The following is a 26,820-nucleotide window of genomic DNA, read 5'->3' as shown; positions in this document are numbered from 1 at the left end:
ACGAGCAACCTTCCTGCTTCAGTGTGCAGAACAGAAAAGCTGAAAGAAGGCATGAAAAAGAAATGAACACAAAAGAGGTAAGTGGCAATCTTTGCAGAATCATTCAGGTCCAGTGAAGAGATGAAGCACCAGCGCTGAGCTTTATCCTCCTCACAGACCGGCTGAAACAGGAAAAAGGGGGCTCATTCTCTTGATGGGGGGCTCATTCTCATGATCAAGAAGATGTGAAACATTTTCTGTGGGAAAAAGAAACTCCCACAACAACGGATTTCCCAACAAAACGGCAGAAGGAGGAAAAACCAAACGTGTGGACTCATTCTGAAGAGTTTGATGAAGCAATCCCACGTCTGAGACCAGCTGCACATGAATCAGCCAATCCCGGTCTGCGCCTTGGTGATGCAAACCGACGCTGACATGCAGACCACAATGCAACACTGGAGGCTTCAGAAACTGTGGTTGCATTTTATCTTCAGGCTGCGGTCTGTTCGCTGCGCACAGCCAGCAAAAGAAGCTGATAAAATACGGCAAATATGTTCAACTTTAACACCATCTCATAATCCATAATCACATTCCTGATGCTAGAGACTAGAAATACCGTATTTTCCGGACTATAAGTCGCACTTTTTTTCATAGTTTGGCAAGGGGTGCGACTTATACTCCGCAACGACTTATATTAGAAATAAATTGAAATAAATACATTGTTAAACCTCCTGTTATGTTCATTTGTGAGGAACAGAGATGATGTTCCTGGGTCAGTTTGATGTATGAGGTATGTTAAGTGTTAAGAGTATGTTATGTGACTCAGAGAATCAGCAAACTTTTTTTTACAGTAAGGCTAACAACATAATATTCTATTTTCCAATGATTTCATAGATTCAGAAATGCAATAAAAGTGAAAACTGTTTCTACAAATACAGGATGAAAACAGAGTATTAGTTAGCCAATGATGCTTCATGAAAAGAATAAATAAATAAGTTTGAGAAAAAATTACTGTGAAATTATTAGATAAACAGTCTGCTATGATTGTGTCATATAAGGTTGTGAAAGTTAAAATGCGACTTATAGTCCAGTGCGACTTATCTGTGTTTTTTTCTACTTTATAATGCATTTTTGGGCTGGTGCGACTTATACTCCGGTGCGACTTATAGTCCAGAAAATACGGTAATTAAATAAAGGATCATTCACTTTGTAAGAACAATAACATAGACTCTATGTGCAAAAAGAAACACAAAGTTGTGTTCATGGCCGCAATGCTTTGTGCTTCCTATCTTTTCAAAACCAGGTTGCAGGTTTGCTTCTGCAACTCTCAAGTCCTGCTCAGTACTGAGCCTCGCTCTGTTCTTTGTTTTAGAGTGGCAACAGCAGAAAATCTCCCAAAGAGAGGACGGAGAATGGAAGCAGAAAGCCCCCAGCCTTCTGCCCCATGAGGGGCTGCCCCCTCTGTCTTTGTCTGTCATCCCGACGTGATTTCAGTGGACTGATCCTCCCCAGCAGAGCTCAAACCAGCAGCTGCTGCTGCATTAGTGGATCTCTCCACCAGTCGTACTGATTGTTGTCTAGGGAAATATTTGAGAAAGAATCGTCACAGGGAAGATATGAACAAAGTGGATGATCCTTGATAAAACAGAACTAAATTAAATGAAGGGTCGTTGACTTTGTAGGTTCTCAAACTGTGGAGGCCTTCGGATCGGATCACAGCTGCAGAGAAAGGCAGGTGCTGGTATCCAATCCGTACCGGTCACGTGTCCGAAATGCGTCAACGTCCTGGCAGTCATTGCTAAGGTGCGAGTTCTGGCTCCTTACTTACGGCACAAATGCTGCACACACGGGGCGTGCACGTGATCCGTAAGTTTCTGTAGGACGTCCACACAAACTACAATCTGATTGGCTCATTTCCACTTTTCTAACAGTCAGGCTGCAGCGAGGAGCGTGCACGTGTCACGTGAACAGCTGTAATGGGCTCCTTGTACAGTCTGCAGCATCTGAGGGGTTAAAAAAATGACAACACGCCTGCGTCTCCCCTACCTCCTCCTTACTCACCCTTACGTGTTTGTGACCTGTGGCTTCAGCATGACCGTAGACAAAACGTGCACGACCATCGTCTCTCTACGGGTTCACTGAGCGCTCTACCAGCTTGATTTGTGGTGTGGGTCACCTGCATGACCCGTAAGAGTGTGACCTTTTTTCAACCGCAGACAGCCGTATCCACTGAGGCTTGAGTGATGGAAACAATCCCACTGCTGTTCAACTGTTCATGAATGAGCTGCATGACAGGAGGACAAAGTCAGGGTCCACATTAGTGCACGTCACGACCTAAACTCTTTACTTTAGGGTTCTCAGAAAGTTATTTAAGAATGACTAGTCTCATTATTCCATTTATAAACCACAGTCATACTTAAGGAACCAGAGAGGAAGGAAAAGGAACTTTTTAGTTTTCCAATGATCCCTTAATAATAAGTAAGTAAGTTGTATTTATATACACCTTTCACGGATCAAATCTAAATAAAAAAGGAATCTAGTGAGAATTAAATCCTATTTAAGTAAATCACAGACTTCAGAAGATAAATGCCACATTCCTGCAGCAGCAGCTTGTAGCATTCCTAAATTAACAAAATCTGTTCAACAGCTACAAGATTCAACTGATATTGACTCTTGAAACGGATCAAAATAAATTTAAAAAAGGGATCTGCGTCCATGTGAAAGCCTGTGCGTCATTCTGATGCTTGGTGGATACGTGCATTTGTGAATTACAGAGTGTTTGCAACATTTTTCTAGTATCACACACCCATGTTGGCATTTTCTTCATTCTTGCTGTTCTACAGCCTGAATTTCATGGATCCTCCCTCCAGTTTCGTCACACCAGCAGCTCTGCAGCACTTTAGTTAATAATCACCTGCATATCGCTGTTAAACAACCACCAAACACTTCACTGATCGCCAGTAGACTTTTAGTCACTTTCAATGATTTCATGCATAAAGAATGGCTCCATTGAACTTAGTAAATACTGTAAATAGACACTAGACTGATTAAAAATGTGATTTGTTTTAATTCAATAATTTCTAACAAATTTTCATTTGTTATTATATTTTTACACTTTTTTTTTTGCTCTTACGTACTGCTGTCTTTCCTATTATTCAATAAATGCACTAACCAGAATTTCGTTCTACACATCTGTGCACTATTTTATACCCTCAGAGATGCTCCGTCTGCTCAGATAGTCTCCCTGGATGGATAACTCCACAGTTAGAAACCTTGGGGTTTTATTTGACCAGGATTTATCATTTAAGGCTCACATATCTAAGTCGTGTAAAACTGCATTTTTTCACCTGTGGAATAATGCTAAGACCAGAAATATACTTTCTAAGAGTGATGCTGAAAAACTCATCCATGATGGAGCAGTGACAGACACCTGACTGCAGACAAGTTGGAGCAAACATCCAAACCATTTTCAGATGCTGAACTTATGGAAAAATGCTACAGACTGCAGAAGGGTTGTTTCCCAAAAAGCAGTCGACCTTTGCCAACATGAGTCTGTCAAGGATTACGATCAGATCCAACATCTCTGAGGAGACTTGGACGCCAAATGAAGGAATCCAGTCATTTATTGTATTTTCAGTCACTATTGATGAAAGCACCAACATCACAGATGCATACAGCTGTACATATTTATTAGAGGTGTTGAAGAGACGTCACAGCAGAGTTTCTGGAGTTGATGGACACAACAACAGCTAGCGACAACAATACAACAATAGTCAGCTCTCTAGTTACTGCGCCAGACTATGTTGGAGTGAACTGGTCACGTGACGTCAGTTTGGTCACGTGACGTCAGTCTGGTCACATGATGTCAGCCTGGTCACTCATGGCGCCCATCAAAGGTCAGGAAGAAGGCGGGTGTTGTCACAAAATTCAGGCAGAAACCAGGAAAAGATTCTTGGACATTTCATTGTTTTACACATTTGAATGACAGTAAACGTGTTTCTGCACAGGATCTGAATCCTGATATTGATGGTCTGATTCTTCTTCTTATCGATTCTTCTTATGTCCACAAATGTCTGTAAGTTTAGTTTAGTTTAATCATTCATTTATTTACACATTTACATTCTAGGCAGGTGTTTCATTTTTCTCCGTAGCCCCTCCTGAGTTTAACATCAGGATTCCTTCAGTGTCAGATGTTAAATATTCAGTCTGTATAAAACTGAATAAACCAATTTTAAAAAGTGAAATACATTTTATTTGAGATCCATTGGCCTCTGTGAATGAATGTGTGATAATAAGTGATCAGGCTGCTATGTTGGTTGACCATGGGTTGTTTTGCTGTCGTGTTACTGGTCGGCCCACTGGAGATCTGACGGGTTGAATGTGGCCCCCGAACCAAAATGAGTTTGACACCCCTGATTTAGACATTTCCTGTTCCTGTATTGTCCCTCTTCACTTGGTTGATGGTTTCATAGACGTCCCCTTCGAACAGCACTGACAGGGAACAATATGGCTTCCGCCGTCCTCTCAAAGCGTAAAGCTATAATCTCTTCTGTCAGTCATCTCTGGAGGGTATTCCATCTCCATTCTTCAGTTTACAATAAGTCAGCAAGTTATCCTCCCAATGTGGGCAGACTTGTCCAAAGTCCTTTCTAGGATGTTTGTCAGTTTTGATAGTTGCCATGGCAACAAAGGTAGGACTGGTAAATATCAAAGAGTCTGAAGAACAGGGTGACACGACAAGAAGATCCTCTGTCAGAAAATACAGATATGTCTTTAAAGCCCCACGCCAAAAAAAGGTGTTTTTATATGTTCTTTTAGCAATTTTTTTGTTCTGATGACGCCGCTTTTAGCAAAAACCTGATGTCGTTTTCTAGGACATAATTTCTGCAGAGCAGCAGGAGTTCATCAGAAATTCACCTCTGAGTTGCGGGCGGGACTGTTGATGCAGAAGTAATCCTGCTCTGATATCCCATCATCACTTTGTTTACACCCTCTTCTGCTAGCTTACAGCCCCTGTACACTGAGTCAAACAGCCACTATTTACATGTTGTACGTTTTTCACGTATGAAATGTCGCTCTTTGGTGATTCATGCGTGATCTACGTCATTCATGCGTGTTTCTTGCATTCGTCAATCATCGTTGTGTGCAGACGCCTGCAAAGGTTTCAGCTGACGGGTCTTTACAGGAATTCAGTTTTGAGCTGTTCAGAATTTTTGGTTTGTTGAGAATTACGCAGTTTATGCGTATTTTATGTAGTTTATATGGAATTATTATGTAAATCTTTCACAATTGTGTGTGATTTTTGTGAGATGCATAGACAAATGTGTCTTTCCACGACTGTTCCATGTTTGTCTAACAGACTTTTCACGTATGAACCACCAATGTAGAGCTTTTAGATCACGTATGTGGCGCACAGATCACGTTCAGATGACATCATTGATGCATGAATCACTAATGAATTACAGATAAACAGCAGAATAATCACACAGTTCATGCTCTACGTTGGTTTAAGTGTTCTATGCATGCCTTATTCGTACTTCTGTGGTTTTAACGTGGTTCATTCCTGATACATCTGTGAACATTTCATCTAAAGACCACAACTTTTCTTGCTTTTTCCACAGTTATCCATGTATGACCAACTCGTCCCAACATAACATTAGGGTTGCAACAAAAACGATGATCAATCTCAGATCCATCCATCCGTCCAGTTCTGATCCAGATTCCAGCTCAGAGCAGGAAAACAAAGACATTCATGGATCTGTCTGTCTGCAGGTGGATGATCAGAAAGGGGCGGAGCTTGGAGACTGTGGCCCGCCATTACAGTTGTTGTGTCACAACTTCTTAAACGGTGGGTCTTTATCTGCTCCTGATTTATCTCGATTTAGACAAAGAAATACTGAGAAACGCAGTTTTAATCTTAAATTCTTTTATAATTGTCCTCCATCATGGGAAAAATGCCACAGAAACATGTTAAGAACCCCAAAAACCCCATCAGAGTGGGGCTTTAACAAAATTGATTCCAAAAAAAAAGGTCAAATAACATTTAATGAACAAACAGGAATGAATGACCCCAGAATTGACCCAATGTTTTTGTTTTTAACTCTCACAACGTTCAGCTGAAGAACTGACCGCATTATTCTACTGGTTCTAAAGGGAAGTGTCCCACAGATTAACACCGTGACATGAATAGGACCAAAACAGAGAGCTGTTATCCATCTGCTGAATGAAGATAGCTTCTTTGTTGATAAATGTTGTCACAATACTTATCAATTCAAACGAGTTTGGCTGCATAAAACACAAGTAGAAAGAGTGTTCATCGTCAGAAAAGTCCAGTCACAGTGACATGAAGGAGACTTTTGCTGTCGAACTACAACAAGACGCAGACAAAACAGTGGAAATGGCACAGATGTGGTGAGGCGGAAGGATGAGACCAGGAGTCTTTGAAGGTCCTGGATTTTTAGCATTCCTGACGTGCCCCGTGTTTGGTTCTGCAGCGTCTTCGGCTGTCCCACTTTATCTTCACTCTGCTGTAAATTTCCAAACAAACCTTGGTTTGGTAAAACAGCTTTAAGGAAAAGATAGAAGAACGCTGTTTTTGTCAGCAGCAAAGTTCACACCGCCTCGCCATGATTTTGAGGGCAAAGGTCACGGTTTACAGGACATCGCTGCAGAACCGTATCTGTACGGGTCACGTTTGGGCTGCTCCGGGCTTTCACGTCGCGGCGCTCTGGTCAGGACAGCTCAGAGGACGGCGACTGATCCATTCAACCAGACGAGGGGACACGGTTTGACTGTGGTCAACCGCTCTTCTGATCTATTTTCAAAGGGTTCCCAGTTGTCTCTTAATGATGATAATGCTGTTTTTAGCCTGAATTTAAAGAAAAACACTCATTTTCTAGGACATAGTTTCTGCAGAGCGGCAAGACTTTATTAGAAATGGCAAGACTGTTTGCCTGGAGCAACCCCGCCCCCTTTTTCCCTCCCCGCTGCTGGGAGCTCTCAGCATTTTTTATCTTTACATAAATGTTAATCTTAATATTTGTTTCTAAATGTCCTCAATCCTCAGAAAAAGAAGAAAATCACCAAAAACACCATTTCATTAAAGTGGGTGTTTGAATGTTAAAGATGAAAATGCAGCGCAAATTCAGTTTTTCATCTTCTAATCCATTTTGTCCCTTTCGGGGTCATGGGGAGCCTGTCCCGGCCACTTGTGGGCAAAGGCTGGGGAGGACCTGGACAGGTCGCCCGTCTGTCTCAGGGCCACAATCACACACCCGTGCACACACACATTCACGCCTATGGACAATTTAGAGGAACCAATGAACCGCATGTTTTTGGACGGTGGGAGAAAACCCACGCATGCATGGGAGAACACGCAAATTCCACACAAGAAGAGCATTGATGTTCTATTTCAGGCCCCCCTGCTGGGACTTGAACCGGTGGCCTTCTTGCTGTGAGCCAAGAGCGCTAACCACTGCCTGCCGGTGCACAGCACAAAACAAATTAGAAAAAAAGGTTAATTACTTTTATTCCCCTTGGATCATTGGACCAAATATGTTACTTTCTCTTTTCAATCACACTGTCTCCGACCCGTCCCAAGTCCGGCCGACAACAACTTTTGAAGGGTGACACTGCAAAGTCACAACTATTTATAAAGCGTGAGGGACACTAACTTACGACAGAGTTTTAGGGCCAGTTTACAAAAAATCTTTTTTTTACATTGCTTGATTTTTTTCTCGTAAATTTACGAGAAAAAGATTTATGGGAAAAAATCTCGTAAATTTATGAGGAGATAAGGACGCATCTACAACTTGCACTACTGGAATCTGCTGCTTCAGAGAAAGAGTAAAGATTTTAGGAGTTTATGTTGTTTGTTTTAACAATAATGACAGCTTGTGATGTTTTTGAGATTATTTATGATGAATAACCGAGGAAATGATCATGTTTGTCTGGGGTGTTTTTGTGTACTTTGTTGACGGTCCCTGCCTGCCTCTGCAGGTCAAGGCAAACCTCAAAGCTCACAACAGAGGATCCTATTTATCGAATAATTCATTTTCTGCATCACCACAAACACAAATAAACAGTTCAGCACATAAACTAAGCATCTATGGAACAGAGAAAAAGTTTTTTTTTTATTTAAACACAACTAAAATTGGAACAAAGATCCCTTGTCTATTTTATTTTTAATCAAATGCGATAAGCTTCCATGAAAGACTGAAGGTCTACCTATTTATTAAAAGAGTTCAAATCACCAGTTAATATGCCTGATGTTAAATCTATATATTTTTCCAGTTTCCATTTGAGGATTATTGAATCAAAATAGTGTATCGTGGAAACACCAATCAGTTAAAATTGTAGAGTCAATCTTAGATCATCTGAAATTCAAAAATAGTCTGTTCTGTGCAAACACTTTCCTGACACTCAACACAACACCTAACACTAAAAAAACGACACAAAACAAATATTGAATGTTTCAAATCTATTGTTTGTGTTAAATACAGTCCAGCATCTTTATTCACGTCTACACAGTTGTTTCATCTCAACGAAGCCACTTCAGAGCTTTCCCCGCCTTTGTGTTCTCCATCACCGGCGCCTCGCCGCGGACGCAGGAAGGTCTGAGTCTAACGGAGTGGAACGTTACAGGTGGATACGGCCATCTGCAGGTGAGAGACGGTCTTACCTGTGTGGGGCTCGCAGGTGACCCCCCCCCTGAAACATCAAGGTGGTAGATCGCTCAGCGAACCCGCAGAGAGAAAATGTTCATTTTTCTCCCTTCGTGCTGCGGCGACAGCTCGTAGAGAACACGTCTACAACACATGAGGGGGAGGCAGGTGAGACACAGATTCTTCATTTTTTCAACCCCCCAGGACTGTGCAAGAAGGCCGTTAGGGGTGTTCACGTGCGCGCTCCTTGTTGCAGCCTGAATGTTAGAAATGAGGGATTGAAACAATCAGAGCGTCGTCTGTGTGGACATCCTACGGGCACTTCGGGGTCACGTGCACACCTCGTGCCTGCAGCATTTGTGGGATCCTCCACGCACAACCCAAGAAATCCTCAGCCATCGTGCACGTCACCCCCCCCTCCCCCCGTGCAGGTGAATATGTGACGAAGGTGTAAGAGACAGCGCTGAAGAGCAGCGATGCCTCCACAGTTGCATAAGAGACACGGCAGGCTGACATTTCACACCACAGAATTCCTCTTCTGATTTCATCAGAGGCGTTCACTGACCTCTGCTGAGCTGCATTATCTGTCCTAACAACAAATCACAAATCCTCCTAAACAAAAACCGCTCTGGCGTTCTGGGTGACAGCAGCTGCCGCTCTCATTCTGACGCTCATCTCCTTCACTTTTCATCCATCAGTCCTGCATCCAGTGAACTTTTCCTGACATCTTGAGATGTTCTGTTCAAATTTTTTAAGAGATGTGGCTGTTTATATGCTATTGCAAACATGCAGCATTGTCCTGTCTGGGACATTTCGTTTCATTCAAAGGAGATGATACTGACGGCTGAAACCTAACCTAAACCAAACTCAGTCTAAGAGGAGAAGAGGACATTTGATCGTCTGCGTCTCTTCCAGAAAGCGGGAAAATAATTCCAGTTGTAGAGTTTGGAACGAAGCATCTTCGTCCACACCTGTCAACAAACCCTCCCCCTTCGCATTAAATAACAGCTTCTCTTGCTCCTCTGTCATTGTCGGCATGTTGTGGTGAACTGAAATGGAATGACCCCATGAGGACTTTGTAGGACTTTAGCATTTGAAGTTTGAGATGTCCCGACCAGAATGAGTTTTGTTCTGTGGTTAGGGTTAAGGTTCCTCTTGATCTGGACTTGATGCAGACCTTCAACAGTGACCCAAAGCAGGGGGCTGGGAGGGGCTTAGTGGCATAAAGCCGTACGGTGGGATGGACCTGTACGGGTTCTGCAGGTTTTTGGGTTGTTCAGGTCTGTGGAGGCTCGTAGAGAGGAGCGCCTGCATCTAAAGGGGAGTGCAGGTGTGTCTTACCGTTCCCTTGTGGCTCATGAAAATGGATCGTACCATTGTTGTGTGTGTGTTAAGTGTGTAGTGAAGTATTCATCGGGATAATGGAAGTTCCACGCACGTATGACGTGCAGGTGATGCTGTCGTCCGGCGTCCTCACGCCACGCTCTAGTCGTTAGTGAGGTGTGAGTTCTGGCTCCTTCCTGACCGCACACATGCTGCACGCACGGGGCGTGCACGTGATCCGTAGGTGTCTGTAGGACGTCCACACAAACTACACTCTGATTGGCTCATTTCCTCATTCCTAACAGTCGGGCTGCAGCGAGGAGCGTGCACGTGTCACGTGAACGGCTCTAATGGAATCCTCATGCAGGATTTGGGAGGTGTTGAAAAATCTGTACGACACGCCATCTTCACACCTACGTCCCCCGTACTCACCTTCACGTGTTGTAGAAGTGTTCTCTACGACCTGCAGCGTGCACAAAGAAATGTGCATGAGCATTTTCCCTCTACAGGTTCACTGAGCGATATCCATACAGGTTGGACCGCTTTTCCCGCCCGGATCCACCCGTAAGGACAGATGGGACTGAGGCCTCAGACTGTCCCCATAAAATGTCCAGGGGCCTCATTTGTAAAGGTTGCGTACGCACAAAAGAAGGCGTACGCCACTCTCTACGCAATAGTTGAGATTTATAAAAAGCAAACTTGACGGGAAAATGTGCGGTCCTTCAAGCTCTGACCCAGGCGTACGCACAAAAACGGGTGAAATGAGAAACGGCGACGCCGTCGGCAGATGGAAGAAACACGTGAAAGTGAAAATGACAATACTGCCTCTCAGAAATAACATGAAGACTTCACAAAGCAAGTCTGACAATTAACAGCTACACCAACACCCGTTCGATCGATCAGCAGTGAAACAAATAAAAAAAAAATCAAACGAAAATTACAACAGAAATTCAAATGAACACTTATTTGCAAAAAGAAAAGTGAAAAATGTTCTGCAATATTGGCATTTTGTGCAATACATCCTCATAAATAATATATTTAACAGAACGAAATAATGTACAAAACTGATATTCTGGTTAATGTGTCCGTCTGGCGGAGCAGATATAGGTGCAGATAGACAGACAGATGGATAGATAGACGTATTAATTGTCCACTGGGGAAAGTTGTTTTCATATTAAAACATTTCTTCATAAGCTACAGAATTATGGTATTCATGAATATGCCTTTAGTTTGTTTTATTTTTGATAAAACAATGTATGGCGTATGTCTCAACCATTCAGAAAGCAACAAGAAATTACATTTGCTGATCAATTTCCCATTTCCACGTGGATTATTACCGACATCTGTAGCTTGTCAGATGTAATTAAATAGAGGGAAATAAAATGCCCCATCACAATGCGGAATGACGCACAATGGCTGATCTTGCGCTCTTAGAAGATGTGGCAAATGGAAGAATTCGGAGTGAACGCATCTTTAGACAGCAAGGAGACTTGCTGGCAAACGAGGACGAGTGGCTTATGAGCCGGTTCTGACTTCCTCGAGCCGTCCTGTTGGACCTCTGCGGGCTTTTGGGGGCGTGTCACCCGGTGCATTTGGCGCGTCGGCGTCCCCCTGCACCTCAGTCACCACTCCACTAAGGGATTCCCCAATTCTTGCCGCTTGTCTCTCATCAAGAGGGGCAGGCACACTCTGGCGATGCAGCGCCAGACGTTTTTTTGCCTCGACTTTGATGTCCGACCTTTTCTTTTTTATTTCGGCCACGGTCCGAGGTTGTGAAGCTACAGCATTTACGGCGTCTGCCGCCGTCTGCCACTCACGTGCCTTTTTGGCATTAGTAATGCCCACACTGTGCCCTCCAAACAACACCTTTCTCCTCTTTTCCACCTCGCCAACGATAACTTCTACTTCACATTGAGTGAAGTTACGTTTTTTTGATTTCCCCTCTGTGTTTGCCATGATTTAGCAAGCCATGAATATTCATTTGTGGGCGTTTCACGGACTATTTATGGGCAACTATGGGCGTGTCATGAAGCCGCAAAAGCTGCGCTGCATTTAGAATCGGTTGTGATTTATTAAGGGAAAGATGCGTAGGATGTGCGTGCGCACGGTTTAATAACTCCGAATATTTCTGTGCGTACGCACGTCCTATGTTTCATCCGTACGCCACTTCTGACGCAAATCCTACGCAAAGTTTTACAAATGAGGCCCCAGGTCCCTGTAAGATTTGTGAATTTCCCAAAAATGGTCCTGAGGGGAAAAAGAACACACAACTAAAGAAAGTTCAAGCGTTTAGACACCTTGAACACGTGCACAGAGGGCCTGCAGAGCAAACACAAAGGCTATGAAGGAACAATTCAGCCAATCAACAGCAGAGGAAGAATGAACAGAGAGGAAGTCCTGCTGAGTCTTCACATTCCACACAAACACTCAAAGATTGCACACAGCAGCTCATCAGAGAGCCGCCGTCATGTGACCACGCGGCGTCCGCCGACACTCCCAGCATTCGCCTTCAGATGCGTCACTGAGAAGCTCAAACCGTTGAAGCAAATCATCATTCATCCATTCATCTTCTTCCGTTTGTTCCCTTTCAGGGTCACGGGGCTGCTGGAGCCTATCTCGGCCACTTATGGGCGAAGGCGGGGCACACTCCAGACAGATCGCCAGTCGGTGGAAGTTGATCTACGATCTTTTAACCCGAGACATAAGAAAATTTCTGCAGGCGTCTGCTGGTTTCCCTCTGAATAAGGATTCTACCGCTGTTCCGTGCGCTGGACTTTACCAGGAATACCTCGCATGGATAAAAAGCCGATTCCAGAGCTTCGTCACAGTAGTCTGGTTTACACGAACATGTGAGAGTTTTTTTAAACGTGCACAATTACAGTTTTAAACCCCTCAGACACAGACGTGCTTTAACCTCAGCTTTGTGGACTTATGACTATGGAAAAAAACCAACACATTAGTCCTACCTGTGGTTCTGTATGAGGGAGGAACATGTTTTTTGTGAGTGATGAATACATGATATCCACTGAAAATGCTGGATGTTGTGATTTTCACCTGTTGGTTACCTGACACGCCCCGAGAATATTTAATGGGGTCGGTACAGGTAGAAGGAAGGTGGAAGACGCTGCGACAGCTTCTATTGGGATGACTGGACTGAGGCCGATACAAACATGTCAGCAATGAGCGCTTGGGTTGGACATTCACACTGACTCTATGAGCACACGGCTGGAAAAAAAAGAGAGGAAAAGAAACTTGGGATGTAAGTAAATTAAATTTATATCCAGAAAAAGATCTACAAGAGGTGTGTTTTTCTGTTTTGGATTGTTATTTGATTCTGTTAACACATTATTGGAAAAACCCAAATAACAAACATGATTCAAAATAAAGTAGTGTTTGTTACAGAATGAATGTCTGCAACTAAGATCAGATTTCTGAAAATGTACTGAGGCTCGTCTGCCAAACTGACTAACAAGCTCACGAAGAACCAAGAGCCTTGCTTCCACTGAGTGGTATGGTCCGGTTCGGTTCAGAATGGTCCAGCCCATTCCGGTGAGCATTTCAACTTAAAGTTGGACCGTCCTGGTCCATGCGGGGTGAAGCTGACAGCAACAACAATGGAGGTCGTCCAGCAGCTCCTTTGGTTTTGGTTCTTCGTATCTACAAAACATTTCATGTCGTTAGACAGAAGATGGCGAGCGGCGTCGAGGAAAATAATGGGTCCCATTTATAATGGAAACGCTCAAAATACCGGACTGGACCGGACCGGACTGGACCGGACTGGTCCGGACCACTCAGTGGAAATGAGGCTAAAGATGATTTGCAGAACGGGTTCATTCAGAGGACAGACAAACCACGTTCCCCAAACTTCTGGTAGGACACAATTTATCTTGGAAATTTTTATTTTTGCACAAAGGAAATTAAATGTGGGTTGCACGGTGGTGCAGTGGTTAGCACTCACAGTGAAAAGGTCCTGGTTCAAATCCCAGCTGGTACCCTTCTGTGTGGAGTTTGTATCTTCTCCCTACGGTTTCCTTCCACAGACCAAGATCCTGCTTTCAGAAGTTCACTGGTGACTGACTGTAAGTTGTCTGTGTGAGGCCCAGCAATAGACTCATGACCAGTTCAAGGTGACACCCCCCCATCCTAAAAGCTGGGATAGGCTCCAGCAACCCGTGTGTTAGAGGTTATTTTTTTAGGTTTCCAGCCTGTAAATGTCTTAGGCAGCCGCCTCTGGGTGCACATACCACCAGAGGCATATTCGTCCTATGAATTCAAACCACTGATTTTAAAAACAGAAGTGGCAAACAAATCTTCTTTCTTTGAGTATTTCTTCAATCTGAACCTCCCGTTTCTCTTTTTTGTTGTTTAGAAGAAGAAAATGTTGGTTAAAAATAACGAATGTTGGGTTTTCCTTCATACACGCTCAGAAATTTTCCTCTGCTCCGTAATGTCTTCCCTGTCTTCTGTCATCTCACATCTCAACCGCCTGTCCCCCCCCAATTTCCAGCAACATCTGCAGACCCCTCCCTGTACGACTGGGCGGTTTTCTCCCTTGATGTTGGTGGGGTATGAGAACAAAGCCCAACAGTAGCAGAAGGCTCCATATTTGGACATGCGGATGGAACCAATGGCCGTTACGCCTTTAAATGCCCTCCCATTTCTATACCCTCTCTCTCTCTCTTCCTTCCTGGTTCCAGCTTCTTGAACCACTTTTAGATTCCAAACTCCTTTTTGGCGAGTCAGCATGTGTTCATCTCAAAACCTTCGTCGCAGCAAAGTGTTCAGAGGGTCTGCATGTGAAACGGCTCCCAGATGAAGCCCTTTTATTGCAGATCTACCCCGTCTTTGCTTCGGCGACAGTGTGGAGGACGTTGGCGGCGACAGTGACGCACTCGGGCCGTGGCGGCGTCATTCTGACAGAACACACACAGGTGATAAAAGACCTTTTCATGGTTGCGCTCACAGTCAGTGGAGTTTCCCCCAAAGGGGACGCTGCTCAGTGACGGACCACCGGTCTCCTTACAAAAAGGAACGGCGACAACAATCTACCTAACAGAAGTCCAAAAAGCCCTTTTATGGCCCTTTCTACTCCAAAATGCACGTCGTTTTACTTATCAGGGCATTGTAAACGTTTGGACCACCTTTGACAAAATAAAGCTTCAGGTAAACAACGACTAAATTTAAAGTTTTGTTTTAAGATAAAAACAGTCGTGGCTAAAATGCAAAGTATGGAAAAGAGTGGAAAGTCACTCGTGCAAAAAAGAGTTTGAGGCAATACCTCAAAGTAAACGTTTTCAAGTGCGTAATGTCGTACATCATGAAGGTAAACGGGGCTGTTCCTGCAGAAAGGCGGCTTTCATTCCATGGACACTACCGTAGGTGATGCAGATGTGCCTGTGTGATGAGCTCTCTGCTCTAAACCCCAGCAGACCTCAGGATGCATCCCAGTTCTTACCAGAACACGTGTTTTCATGCAACACAGAGACACACTTCTACTGAGGAAAAGGGCTGATCACTTCTGCAGGTGAGAAATCAAATAAAACATAAAGGTTGTTGAAAAACTGATGCAGCTGGACGGGTTGGACCACAATCCTTCAGTGTAGAGCGTCAAAGCATGCTACTCTTTAACATGATGATGTCTATGATGGAAACGTCTTACCCGTATGATGGGAATGGAACCACAAGCCAGATCAGATTCAACTTTACAGACCGAAGCTAGGCTGCTTATTTTTTGTTAAGGCGGAAATGACAGTCCTTTTTAACACCTTTGTGCAGATTTGTCTTTAGGATACTGATGTGAACTTTAGCAATTCCCTTAAACTGCAATTAGTTACCTGCTTTTTGTTTGCTCTGAAGGCCGTGTCCCACAGCCACTACGTGCATTATGTACGTCTCGCACAGATGTAAACTGGTCATACGTGAGTCTACGTGGACAAAGTGAGAAAAGTTGTGGTCTTTTTGTAAAATTTTCACAGATTTATCAGGAATGAACCACGTTAAAACCATAAAAGAAGTACAAATAAACCACTCAAAGAACATCATAGTAGTAGGTTTAAAGGTTGTCATGACATCCTTTAAACCTATTCTATGATGGAATCTACATGGATGAATGACAGTCTTCATAGACACACGCAAAGAACACGTAAATCAACGTGGAACATTAACCGTGTGTGATTATTGTGCCTTTTATAAAATTCCTTAGTGATTTGTCATTTACGACATTTGAACGTGATATGTGCGCCGTTTACGCCATATAAATGTTATACATCTGTGGTTCATGCAGGAAAAGTCTGTGCTGTTCACGTGACACGTGCACGCTCCTGAAGCTCACCTGGAGATGCAGCCGCTCCTCTACGACCCAAAAACCCACAGCACCCATGCAGGTGAAACAGTCCAGGTGCATGTGACCAAAGCATCATGGGGATAAGGATCAACTCTGCCTGTCATGTTATATATTCTAGGATTTGATGTGAAAAAGGCATAAGCTAAATCTTTTCAATAGGTCTACACTTTGTGAGTCTATATCTTGAGGCTATTGATAGAAGGGCAGACTAATGTGGGAGGCGGGAAGAGTCGTCTGGTAAGATTCCCATGAAAAGGAGAAGACAGGAAGTCTTCCTGAAAAGACGAGGAGAACAGAGAAAGACCTTTTCTACCTGCAGTCGTTTGTAGCTGACAGTTCATTATGGAAGCAAAGCAAAGTGTTGAAGCATGAAGCGTTTTGGTTTTTTCACACTTTTCCTTCATGTTTGGTCGTTCATTTGTCATTGGTTAAGGAGTTTACAGTCCTGTTGTCTCTGTTCTGACTCCTTCTGTGCTGTAAAGGGAGAAATGTTGGGAGAACTTTCCAGTTACGGAACAGAGAAAATATGAGGTTTTCTTCCATCATTTATATTCTATTTGACATTAAACTAGTTTAGAAAACATCCAAATGTTTTCAAAGACAGATATTGAAGTTTAAAATGTAAATGTCTGGTGTGTTTTTTATGAAGAATGAAAACCCTTTGGGATTGATGTTGTTTTTAATGTGGATGTAATGTCTCTGTGAAGGGAGACTATATGAACGCTCATGTACATAAAGAGGTGGAAACACGGGGGGGGGGGGGGGGGGGGCATGGCTGGGCGGGGCATGGCGTCCTTATCACCAGCAAACACACACATGAACACGACTGACTTGGGACATTCTCTAGCAAAGTGACAAACTTCTAACAACGTCTGCATGAAGAACAGGCAGCTGATTGGATGGGAGTGAAGAACAGATGGTCGGCGGACGTTACCAGAGAGACAGGAAAAAAGACGTGTGGACGGATAGAAAAGGCGCCACAGAACAAAAAGTAGAGGATATGATAAACACAGAAGACAGATTAACACTTATCAGAGTTGTTGACCCTCTGACACAATTAGACGCAACTTCTATACTTCTGCTGTACAAAATCTGCAGAACACAATGACAAAACACTTCAACCATGGAAGCTACATTTGATTTAACAGCTTTGAAGTCACTTTTCTGCACGCTATTCTTCTTTTAAAGGACTTTTGGCCGCCTGCTGCTGCTCGCTGGTTTGACGGCTACATTTCTGCAGAAATCCATCTAGCCACCTCACACTCCATTTTCACCCAAAGCCTTGGTCAGCCACATGCACGGGTCAACCCCCGTACAGGTGCTGCTGGTTTTTTGGGTGCCGGCACAGAAAGCAAACGTGCTCCGGATCCCGGCATTGCAGCTCGCTGTGCCCGGCGGAGCGACCGCGGCCTGGCGCCCTGTCCAGGCTTCGCCCAACACTAGCGGGGACTCTGCAGCTCCAGCGGGTTAAGAGTTGTTGGTCACGTGACTCCTTTAATTTGGAAAAAGTGTTTCCATTGACGTTTGCAGAAATATGTCCATTTCTTTACACCTCACCTCCTTTAAACACAAAAACTGTGCTCACAATTTAAGTGTTTCCATGAGGTGAATGAATTATTACAAATCCAATTTGCACAATTTCATAGTCAATGGAAACACAGCGTTCAAGAGAAAGAGGTGAGGAAAGAGGCGGGGACCCACAATAACATCACTCCTGTCTGGCGACAGTCATCGCCATAGATACGATGACTCAGAGCGACTTGGACCAATCGCTGGTTTCAACATGGCGGCGCCCGTATCGGGAACGATGGTGACGCAAGAGCAGAAGGTGAGACATTTCTATGGGTGACGTGACCCCTCACCTTATCCAGTGGTTCAAACCATTTACTGTAAACGAGAACTGAAGTGGGGGAGGGAGGGAATGAGTGGGTGAAACTGTCTACTGTGTACTTCCAACCAAATAAGGTCAACTCAGCCGCCTTACTTTATGATTTGGCGCCGCCATGTTGTAAGCGAGCGGCGATCGGTCTGAATCATTGTTTCTATGACAACCACTCTAACCAATCATGAGGGAGCTTGTTGGAAGGCCACACCCCCTACCCCTTGAGAGTGGCTACATGAAATTTGGTTGTGGATGTGGGGGCCAGAAGGCTGCACTTCCTTTTATTGAGGCATCTGATTGGTCAGTCTATAACTTGAACTACAGAAAAAAACATCATGAAAAAAAAGAATGATCAAAAATAGATCAAGAATGATTCTTCTGGCCAATAGATTGAGTAATATCTGTTTATTTCTATATAGACGTCTATGGGATTTCGGCTTCTTGGAGCCACTTCCTGTTTGGAACGCCAAGCGGAAGGAGTCACTCAGTCCAGTCCTCATCTACAGTCAATGGTTGCGATGAACGTCAGTGTAACTACCTTTTTTCTTTTCTTGGCTAAAAATGATTTGGATTTTGGATCAGCTCACTTCCTGCAGCGTAATCCTAATTCATGTCCATGGGAGTGCAGCGACTAATGTGTGCTAAACCACAATCCAGTTCTTCTACAGCAGCACAGCGACAGATATTAATGGCCTCAGCGCACAAAGCGCCAAGCATGCCAGCCGAGGTGACTCATCGGGCCTGCTGGGGGTCTGTGGCGAAGCTGTGATTGGGGAGATCACAGAGGCTGGGTCACATGACAAACCACAAGCACAGACAGGTGAAAGTCTATCAATGAATGCCAGGGAAAGAATCAGTGGGAAACAAACCAAACAAGAACCAGCAGGAACCAGCAGGAACCCCGGGAGGCTTTCAAAACTATGTTTTGATGAACTGAGATGACCCCCGTCAGACAGGAAAACTGATGTTCATTCGAATGTGGAACATCTGAGGCAGCTTAAAATAAAACCACTGAGGAGGACACAAAGACATCACAATGACATCGGTTTGTGTACAGAAACAAAAGGAGATAATCTCCGCAGGAAAAACCGAAAAAATGACACACCAAGCAGGCGTCATTTGGGGCAAATAAAGATCTCTATTGATTTAACAAGTCTCCCCATATCAAATGAAGCTTTTCAGTCCTCTTCACACAGCAATAGTTACACAACTCCATGGTTGTGACAAACCAAAGCAGATGGCCGTGTTTCTGTAATAGCGACCACTTCTCCTCGATAAGCAGAGTCGTCTTCCTCTGCTCAGCTGGAGCAGACGCGTCAGCGCCGTCTCCTTCTCCAGGCAGGAAATCGGTTTCAGTGGGAAACTCCACGCTATTCGCTCGTCCCTCCTCTCTCCTTCAACAAAAGCTGCTTGTCAATATCTTACTGTGTCACTGTTCGCCAGGCTGGAAATAGACGGTAATGGTACCAATCAGAGCCGAGTGTGAATGCACTCTGTCATAGGGTCTGACAATAGAACAGACAGTCTCTTCTCACAGGCGACCTAAGATTAGACGGTCCGCCAGGAATTCCCTGTTGGAGGGATCAGTGGGCTGACTGCAAATCTCTTTGCTTCTTTTCTGTATTTTTGCTCGGACAAAATACACAACAGGTCAAGATTTATGGTGCAGGTCCACCGTCCTGTCAGATGCTTAAGTCTAGAGTTGATCTAATCAGCAGTAAAACACTTCATTTTACTGGATAAACTACAGTTTCCCCCTAAAAGGAAATGTCCATTTCTAGCACCATGTTGACTGTTTAAAGACCCACTCCTATAAAAAAATGGTGTTTTTTAATATTCTTGTGGCATTTTTCAGATGGAGGACAAAGAAAATTAAGATTAAAGTTGCATTTCTGAGTATTTCTTTGTTCAGATGGTTGAGAATCAGAAGACGACGAGAAAAATGCCGTTAAACAAAACTAGCAGTCACACAAATTGATCAGTTATGGCTTTAGGCCGTGTCACACAGCCACTACGTACATTTTCTGCATATTGAACGGATGAAAATTAGTCATACGTGGAAAAAGCGAGAAAAGGTGAAATGTTCACAGATGTATCAGGAATGAACCGCATTTAAACCACAGAAGTAGGAATAAACCACGCAAAGAACATGTAAACCAACGTAGAGCATGAACCATGTGATTATTCTGCTGATTATCTGTAATTCATTAGTGATTCGTGTGTCGGTTACATAATTTAAACGGGATCTGTGCGCCGTATACGTGATCTAAACGTTCTACATCTGTGATTCATGCGTGAAAAGTCTGTTAGACAAACGTGGAACAGTCGTGGAAAGGACACACATTTGTGTATGCATCTCACAAAAATCACACACAATTGTGTAGAATTTATGTAACAATTACAAATAAACTTGGTAAACTGTGTAATTTTCAACCGACCAAAGGTTTTATATCAGCTCCAAACCGAATTCACGTAAAGACCTGACGGTTGACAGACGTCTGCACACATCGATAAACGCAAGGAACACGTATGAATGACCCAGATCACGCATGGATCACCAGAGACCAACATTTCATCCGTGGGAAATGCATGTAGTGGCTGTGTGACACGGCCTGTAGCCTGAGCAAACTTCAGGGTCCATCTGTCTGTCAGGATGGAGTTAGAAAAGGAAACACAGCAGAAGTTTCACACAGACGTTGATCCTTTAGCAAACTGTCATGGATCCGTCCGCTCTCGCCTCCAATTACTTTTCCTGCAGGTGGCGGGCACTACACGACGACGAAGCGCCGCTTTAATCCAGTGAAAGCATTAATCTGACTCACAACAGTAAATCCTCCTAACATCAACCGTCCACGCAACCACAACAAGACCCAAACACCCGCCAGAACACCACAGGTACCGGCTGAAGCAGAACCGGAGGCGGGTCTCTGCTGCCAGACTGGTCCTGAGCCAAAGAACCAAACGCAGTGGTTCTGTCAGGTAATTCCATCATTTACACCACATTTCAATAAATGTTATGCACGTTGGGACATTTTTCTGAGGCGAGGATTTCAGATTCATTTGCTGTATTTGAAGATTAAAGATTTCTAATCTCACCAGCATGAGCTTCAGTCACAACGCGTTTGGAGCTGAAGCCCTGAAACGTCTCATTCACAAAACGCTTCGCTGTGTTTGCTTTATTTAAATATTATATGCTCCAACAAATAAATGCAATGATGTCAGGTTCCCAGCCCCTAAATGTAAAGAAGGGCTAAAGGAGGTAGAACCGTCTTCCTGGTCATGTCTGAGCTCTGATTGGACTGGAAAACAGTTTGAACAGGAGCAGCTGCTCAGATGACCTCACTCCGTCAGGATGACCACGTGCTAAGGTGGAGCGGTTCACGTCTTCATTAAGCCTCCCCTTCCTTCAGTCCACCTTCCCACCTTTCATAATGCAGGTTATCGCAAACGCCCTGAACTCTGGCGATAAGCCTGCTAGTCAAATACAGCTAGCATCCTTATCTTTTGAAAGTAATCAAGCAATTGGCAAGCTTTGAACAGTGCTGAGTGTTTGCTGCCACTCACCCTTGAGTTTCTCCATCACGCTCTGCCCAGCTCTCTCTGCCACACGTCCGTCCTCCATCAGGTAACGGTCGTCCAAGAAGTGCGACGTGGCCTCCGACAGGTGCACCTTGCCCGCCACACCCAGCTGCTCCATTAGGTTGGCGAGATTGACATCGTTTGACCACACGTCAAATTTGAAGCGCTTCATGCCCAGTATGCCACACAGGACTGTGCCAGTATGGACTCCCACGCGCATGTCGACCGTCTCGCACGTCTCCTGACAGAACTGCTCGATGGCCTGGATCATGCCCAAGCCCATCTCCACGCAGCAGTAGGCGTGGTCCGGCCGGGGCTCCGGGCAGCCCGCCACGCAGTAGTAGCAGTCTCCCAGAGTGCTGATCTTCTCGCAGCAGGTTATTTCACAGAGCCTATCGAATCGTCCAAACAGGTCGTTGAGGAGGCCCACCAGAGCGTGAGCCGACTTGTTGGCAGACATTTTGGTGAAGCCCACAATGTCTGCAAAGAGGATGCTGACGGGCTTCATGCACTTCATGTTGAACGGTCTGAATATGATCTGTGCGCGGGGGATGGAGGTCTTCTTCTGCTTGTGGTTGTTGTGTGGGTTATTCCTGGAGCTCACGCCACTCTGAGCTTGCGAAGCTCCACCCCCTCCAGCACCAGCCACCGCCACGGCCGAGGCAGAGCAGGCACCCGAGGAATACCGCTTCCCAGAATTCTCCCCGCCACCCTCATCGTCGCCCTGCTTCATCAGCTCGTCTGCGACTCGTCTGGGCATGACGGAGTGGATCATGCGCTCCTTCAGGGCCTTCTCCACCTCCAGCTCTTTGCCGTGCATGATGGCCTGGCCCACTTTCAGGAAGGTGCTACGGGAACGCACCTCCGACATGATGAACAGATGGATGCCGATGGCGTGAGCGCACAGGTGAAGTAGACCTTTGGCTGGGCCCAGCCAGCGGAGTGTGTCGTTTTCCCAGTCAGAGGCCACTGACTCCAACCCCTGTCCCGTGTCACCAGAACCGCTCTGGAGCAACGGCAGCCACCCCAGGGCTTCGAACAGGATGGAATAAAGGAGGCCGAGCAACACTGAGGCGTACAGACGGACATGAAGGACGCTGTACAACAGCAGCAGGACCTCCATGCACAGGGAGAAGGTCCCAACGGGGGAGATGCAGGGAACGCTGCTCCCGGACACATGGGAGAGATTCCCGCCATTTGGCCATTCCAGCCGACTGTAACCAGCAGTCTGTATTTGTGGGGCTAAGGTGATGGCAAAGGTGATGGCTATGAGGAGCAGGGAGGTCTGGTTGTAGAGCCACACGTACGGCCGGGTGAACGTGAACAAAAAGAGGAGCATCAGTAAGGCCAGAAAGGAGGCAGTGGGGGCAATGAAGGTGGCGGGACAGCAGCGGTCACTGTAGACCCCAAAGTACACCCCCCAGAGTCCGGACGCCACCGCCAGGTACAAGAGAACATAACGGAACCTGCGCTGCTTTTGAGAGAAGCACCTCTCCTGACAGGCCTCCTCCAGGACGGGGGAGTCGAACTTGGGGTCCCAACACTGAGCGGCAGAGCGTTCAAAGAGCGGGGGCACCTTCACGCGCGCCCTGGGGGTCATGGCGGGCCTGGAGTCAGCTGAGCTGCAGCTGGAAGAGATGCTGAGTTTGTGGAGGTCGGGGTTGACCTTATGGGGAGCCCCCCCTCCGTCAGCAGCTCTCGGCGGCGTTCGTCTTTGTGGCGCGCTGTTGGAGATGCGCACGGTGACGGCGCCGTCCCCGCAGGAGTCGCAGTTCACCTGCGTGCCGTGCATGAGAAGCTGCCGGTGCTGCTGGAGAGAGGCCATGTTGGCGGGCGTGACGCGGATTCCAGCAGTTGGCGGTCAGGCAACTAGACGGGATGCGCGGGCGCCATGCGTGCACGTGCGAGGAGGATGAGGAGATGAAGACCAAACGGACAGCCTATTAGAGTCGCCCTGCGTGGATGGAGAGCACGGCGCAGAGTACGCGCGCGCGCTAGCCGGTGCTGTCACGCACACGACGCACGGGTCCAGCTGTTTGAGCCCCCACCATCATCCAATCTGGAGTTTGCGTCAGCGACCACCCCTCCCTCCTGTTGCAGTAAAACGTTCGCTGCCCCCCCCCCCCCCTCACCTGCTCAGCGATGCAGCGACTTTTCTTTACGAAGTTGGACGCCGCGCGGCTGGAAATGAGCTCATCTGCACGCGCGCAACATGTCGATGAGGCTGGAGTTACAAAGTTTGGTGGAGAAGAAACGTGTGCGCGTCCATGCGGACTGAAGGTGTGAACGGATGTGCGCGGCTCCGCGCTGCAGGAGGTGCTCGGTCCTGGAGCGGGATTTGTTTGGGACAAACCTCAAAGGATCAGATCAGCAGATTAACGACTTTCTCATCATTAGAGCTCAAATCAACAAAGGTGCATGAGTGGGGGAGGGGGGGTATTTATTGAGTTAATTAAAATGTGAATGTCCTGTAATTAAAACGTCTTCAGCTCCCACTCCTACCGCTCCAGCTCGTGGATCGGTGCGTAATTCCCGCTGCATGATGTTCTCAGCTCACATCTCTTCCTCCTGCCTTCGAAAAAAAATGTAAACAGAGTTATTTTTGAGTCCAGCCCACGACCCAAACCACCAGAGGCCTGACAGACCGGCCTATTCCCACGGATGCAGCCCCGTCCTTTCCTGAACTCCCTCCCCGGATCTCCTCCGTTAAGCCCCCTTCAGCTCTCCGCACAGAGGGGCTCGGCTGCTGGAGGAGTGCGCTGTTCAGCCACGCGTGATCCCGAAAGAGCTGAGGGAATTTTCCACCCACAACTTTACGGTGGGCTTACCTCGGGAGAGCCTACAACTTGTTGCGCGCGTGCAGGCGGCGGCTCCCGGGTGCAGCTCCAGCAGCGGCTCGGCCGCTCTAGAAATGCTGAGGATCCAAAAGTCTTGCAGCGCCTGGGGGTTCGAGCGCGCGTCTTTAGGGTCTCTGCGCCGCAGTTGATCCGCTCCGCGCTAACTGTTGCGGCTCAGATCCACGCCAAACTTGTGCAAAGCGTCAGCGGAAGCCGCGCTCTGCAACAGCTCCCAAACTTTGGAGTCCTTTTTCCATCTTTCCAAGGCCGTGTTTCCTGCGTAATGAGGAGCGTTCGGAGGCTCTGCTCATTTGGAGATAAGGCTGGATTTCCTCCCCTCACATTCCCGCACAGCAAAGACGGAGACGAGCCCCCCTCCCGGAGCCCCTCCGCGGGATTATCCTCTGATCTCAGACCGTTCCCCGCGTCTGGAGAGTTCCTGCTGGCGTGCGGGAGTCACAGCAGCGGCACATCGCGCGCAGAGCTGCGTTCCCTTCCGTCTGGCGCTGGTTGCCACCCTTTTCCCCCTGAAGGAGCTGTGTCTGTGACGAAGCAGGGCAGGCGGTGAGACTGAAGTCTAAGCCCGGAGAGTCCCGCCGCCGCTGCCGCCGCGCTGGCTGCGTGATCCTCCCGGTGCGGGGACTGCCACCATGTTCATGGTGGACGGCTCGGAAAATCCGTTCCCAGCTGTTGTGACGGTCAGTCGGTGAATGTCTGAGCCGCCGGTAAAACCCGACGCAGTGGAGGTGAGACGGTACTTCCGGTCCGCTCCACATAAGGTTTGAACCCCCGCCCCCAGCTCCAATGTGTTTATCACATGCAAACATTTACTGCGCATGTCTATGAATTCAGTCCTGTTAGACAAGTCTGACATCAAATCCAAAACATTTAGACTTCACTGAAGCCTCCTGGGTTTCATAATCCAGATGATTTATGGAGTTTCCTATAAAAACACACAAACCGCTTTTTCTAATTGTAATTTAGTGCAGCAACCAAAACGACACAAACAAGTGATGACAACAGTCAGAGGGAGTTTCTGACAGAATACTGTTTGTTTGTTTGTTTGTTTGTTTGTTTGTTTGTTTGTTTGTTTGTTTAAGACAGGGACAGCATATATGAATAGAACATTTTAAAATGCAAATATAGAAGATTGTATCCTCTTTGGCTCATTTCCGTCTCATTTCAGGGGGAAAAGTCCATTTATTACAGGCCACAGACGCAAACATTTGTTTTGCATCAGGGCTGTGGAAAAGGACCAAGCTGCACCGAAAACAATGTCCAGACATAAATACGTTTACAGCAAATATAGACATGTAATTATTGATGGGTGTGTGCAGGTGATATACCTGCACACATTTATGAATATGAATCATGTGGGGAAGCATTTGGACGTGTTGCTCTCAGTCAAATGCTGTGATTTATCTACATGTGTGTATGACATCATCGTGCAATAACATTCGGTTTGGTTTTATAGACAGACACAAACATTTAATTTGGACATTTTTGGTCGTCTTCTGAAAAATTGACTTTAATCTTTTCTGTCAATTCTTTTAAAAGTGGAAAATAGACGTATCTGCTTTTTGTCTCTATTTTATTTTATTTTTTCATTTTCGTTCTTACTTTGAGTCTTATTGCTGTTTTAATGCATTTGGACTGTTGACTCAGTTCTAGCTTTGTATTTTTTGGAGGTGCTGTGTAATTTGTGATTTACAGTGTCTGTTTGTTTGTTTTCCATAACTTGCAAAAGACTCAGTTTCTTTATGTTGGATCAGTCTAATTCAATTTGTCCAAACAACTAAATTCCCTAATGTTAAAATATAAAATCTCCTAGAATTAGCCTGTATTTTCTTCTAAACAACAGTGCTGATTTTCTTTTCTTTTTTTATAAAAAGCTATGCCATGTTGGTGTTTCATCTTTTCAGGTCGGCTATCATCTGGTCATTGACTGAGGTTCTCTTAATTTGAAGGTGAGCTTTTACTTCCGGTGCTTTTGGTGCTTTTGGTTAACTTGACATTTGGAGGTTATTTTTCCTTAGACTGTTACCTGTTTACCTGTAAATCACTGTTTCAGTTTGTATTTGAATATTTATAGCCTCTAGAGCAGATAGTGAGGCAGGAAATTCCCACGTCAGAATAATTCCCTTTGTTCATCCGGGAACAGAAGTGAGTGTAAACAAAGTGAAGATCTCTGTCGGTCACTTTTCTACACTAAAT

At 45.6% G+C, this 26,820-nt stretch overlaps 1 protein-coding gene across 2 annotated transcripts in view; it reads right to left on the bottom strand.

Moving 5' to 3' along the window:
* The window catches only part of LOC101163149 (adenylate cyclase type 9), a 51,388-nt gene extending 25,831 nt beyond the window's left edge, over positions 1–25,557 (bottom strand). The window contains exons 1-2 of one of the 2 annotated variants that reach the window (XM_011480969.3): positions 24,415–25,557; positions 21,755–24,341 (exon numbers count right to left, since the gene is read on the bottom strand). In XM_011480969.3, the coding sequence (XP_011479271.1) occupies positions 21,755–23,594 (1,840 nt within the window). In that variant the 5' untranslated portion in view covers positions 23,595–24,341; positions 24,415–25,557. The remainder of the gene's footprint in view (positions 1–21,754; positions 24,342–24,414) is intronic. The other variant, XM_023961011.1, reaches the window with a different exon arrangement.
* Between the last annotated feature and the right edge of the window lie 1,263 nt (positions 25,558–26,820).

Source organism: Oryzias latipes, chromosome 1 (assembly GCF_002234675.1).
Source record: "Oryzias latipes chromosome 1, ASM223467v1".
In the NCBI taxonomy this organism is placed as follows: Eukaryota; Metazoa; Chordata; class Actinopteri; order Beloniformes; family Adrianichthyidae; genus Oryzias; species Oryzias latipes.
Note: the sequence above shows the minus strand (reverse complement) of the source record. Positions and strands in the feature narration are given on the sequence as shown.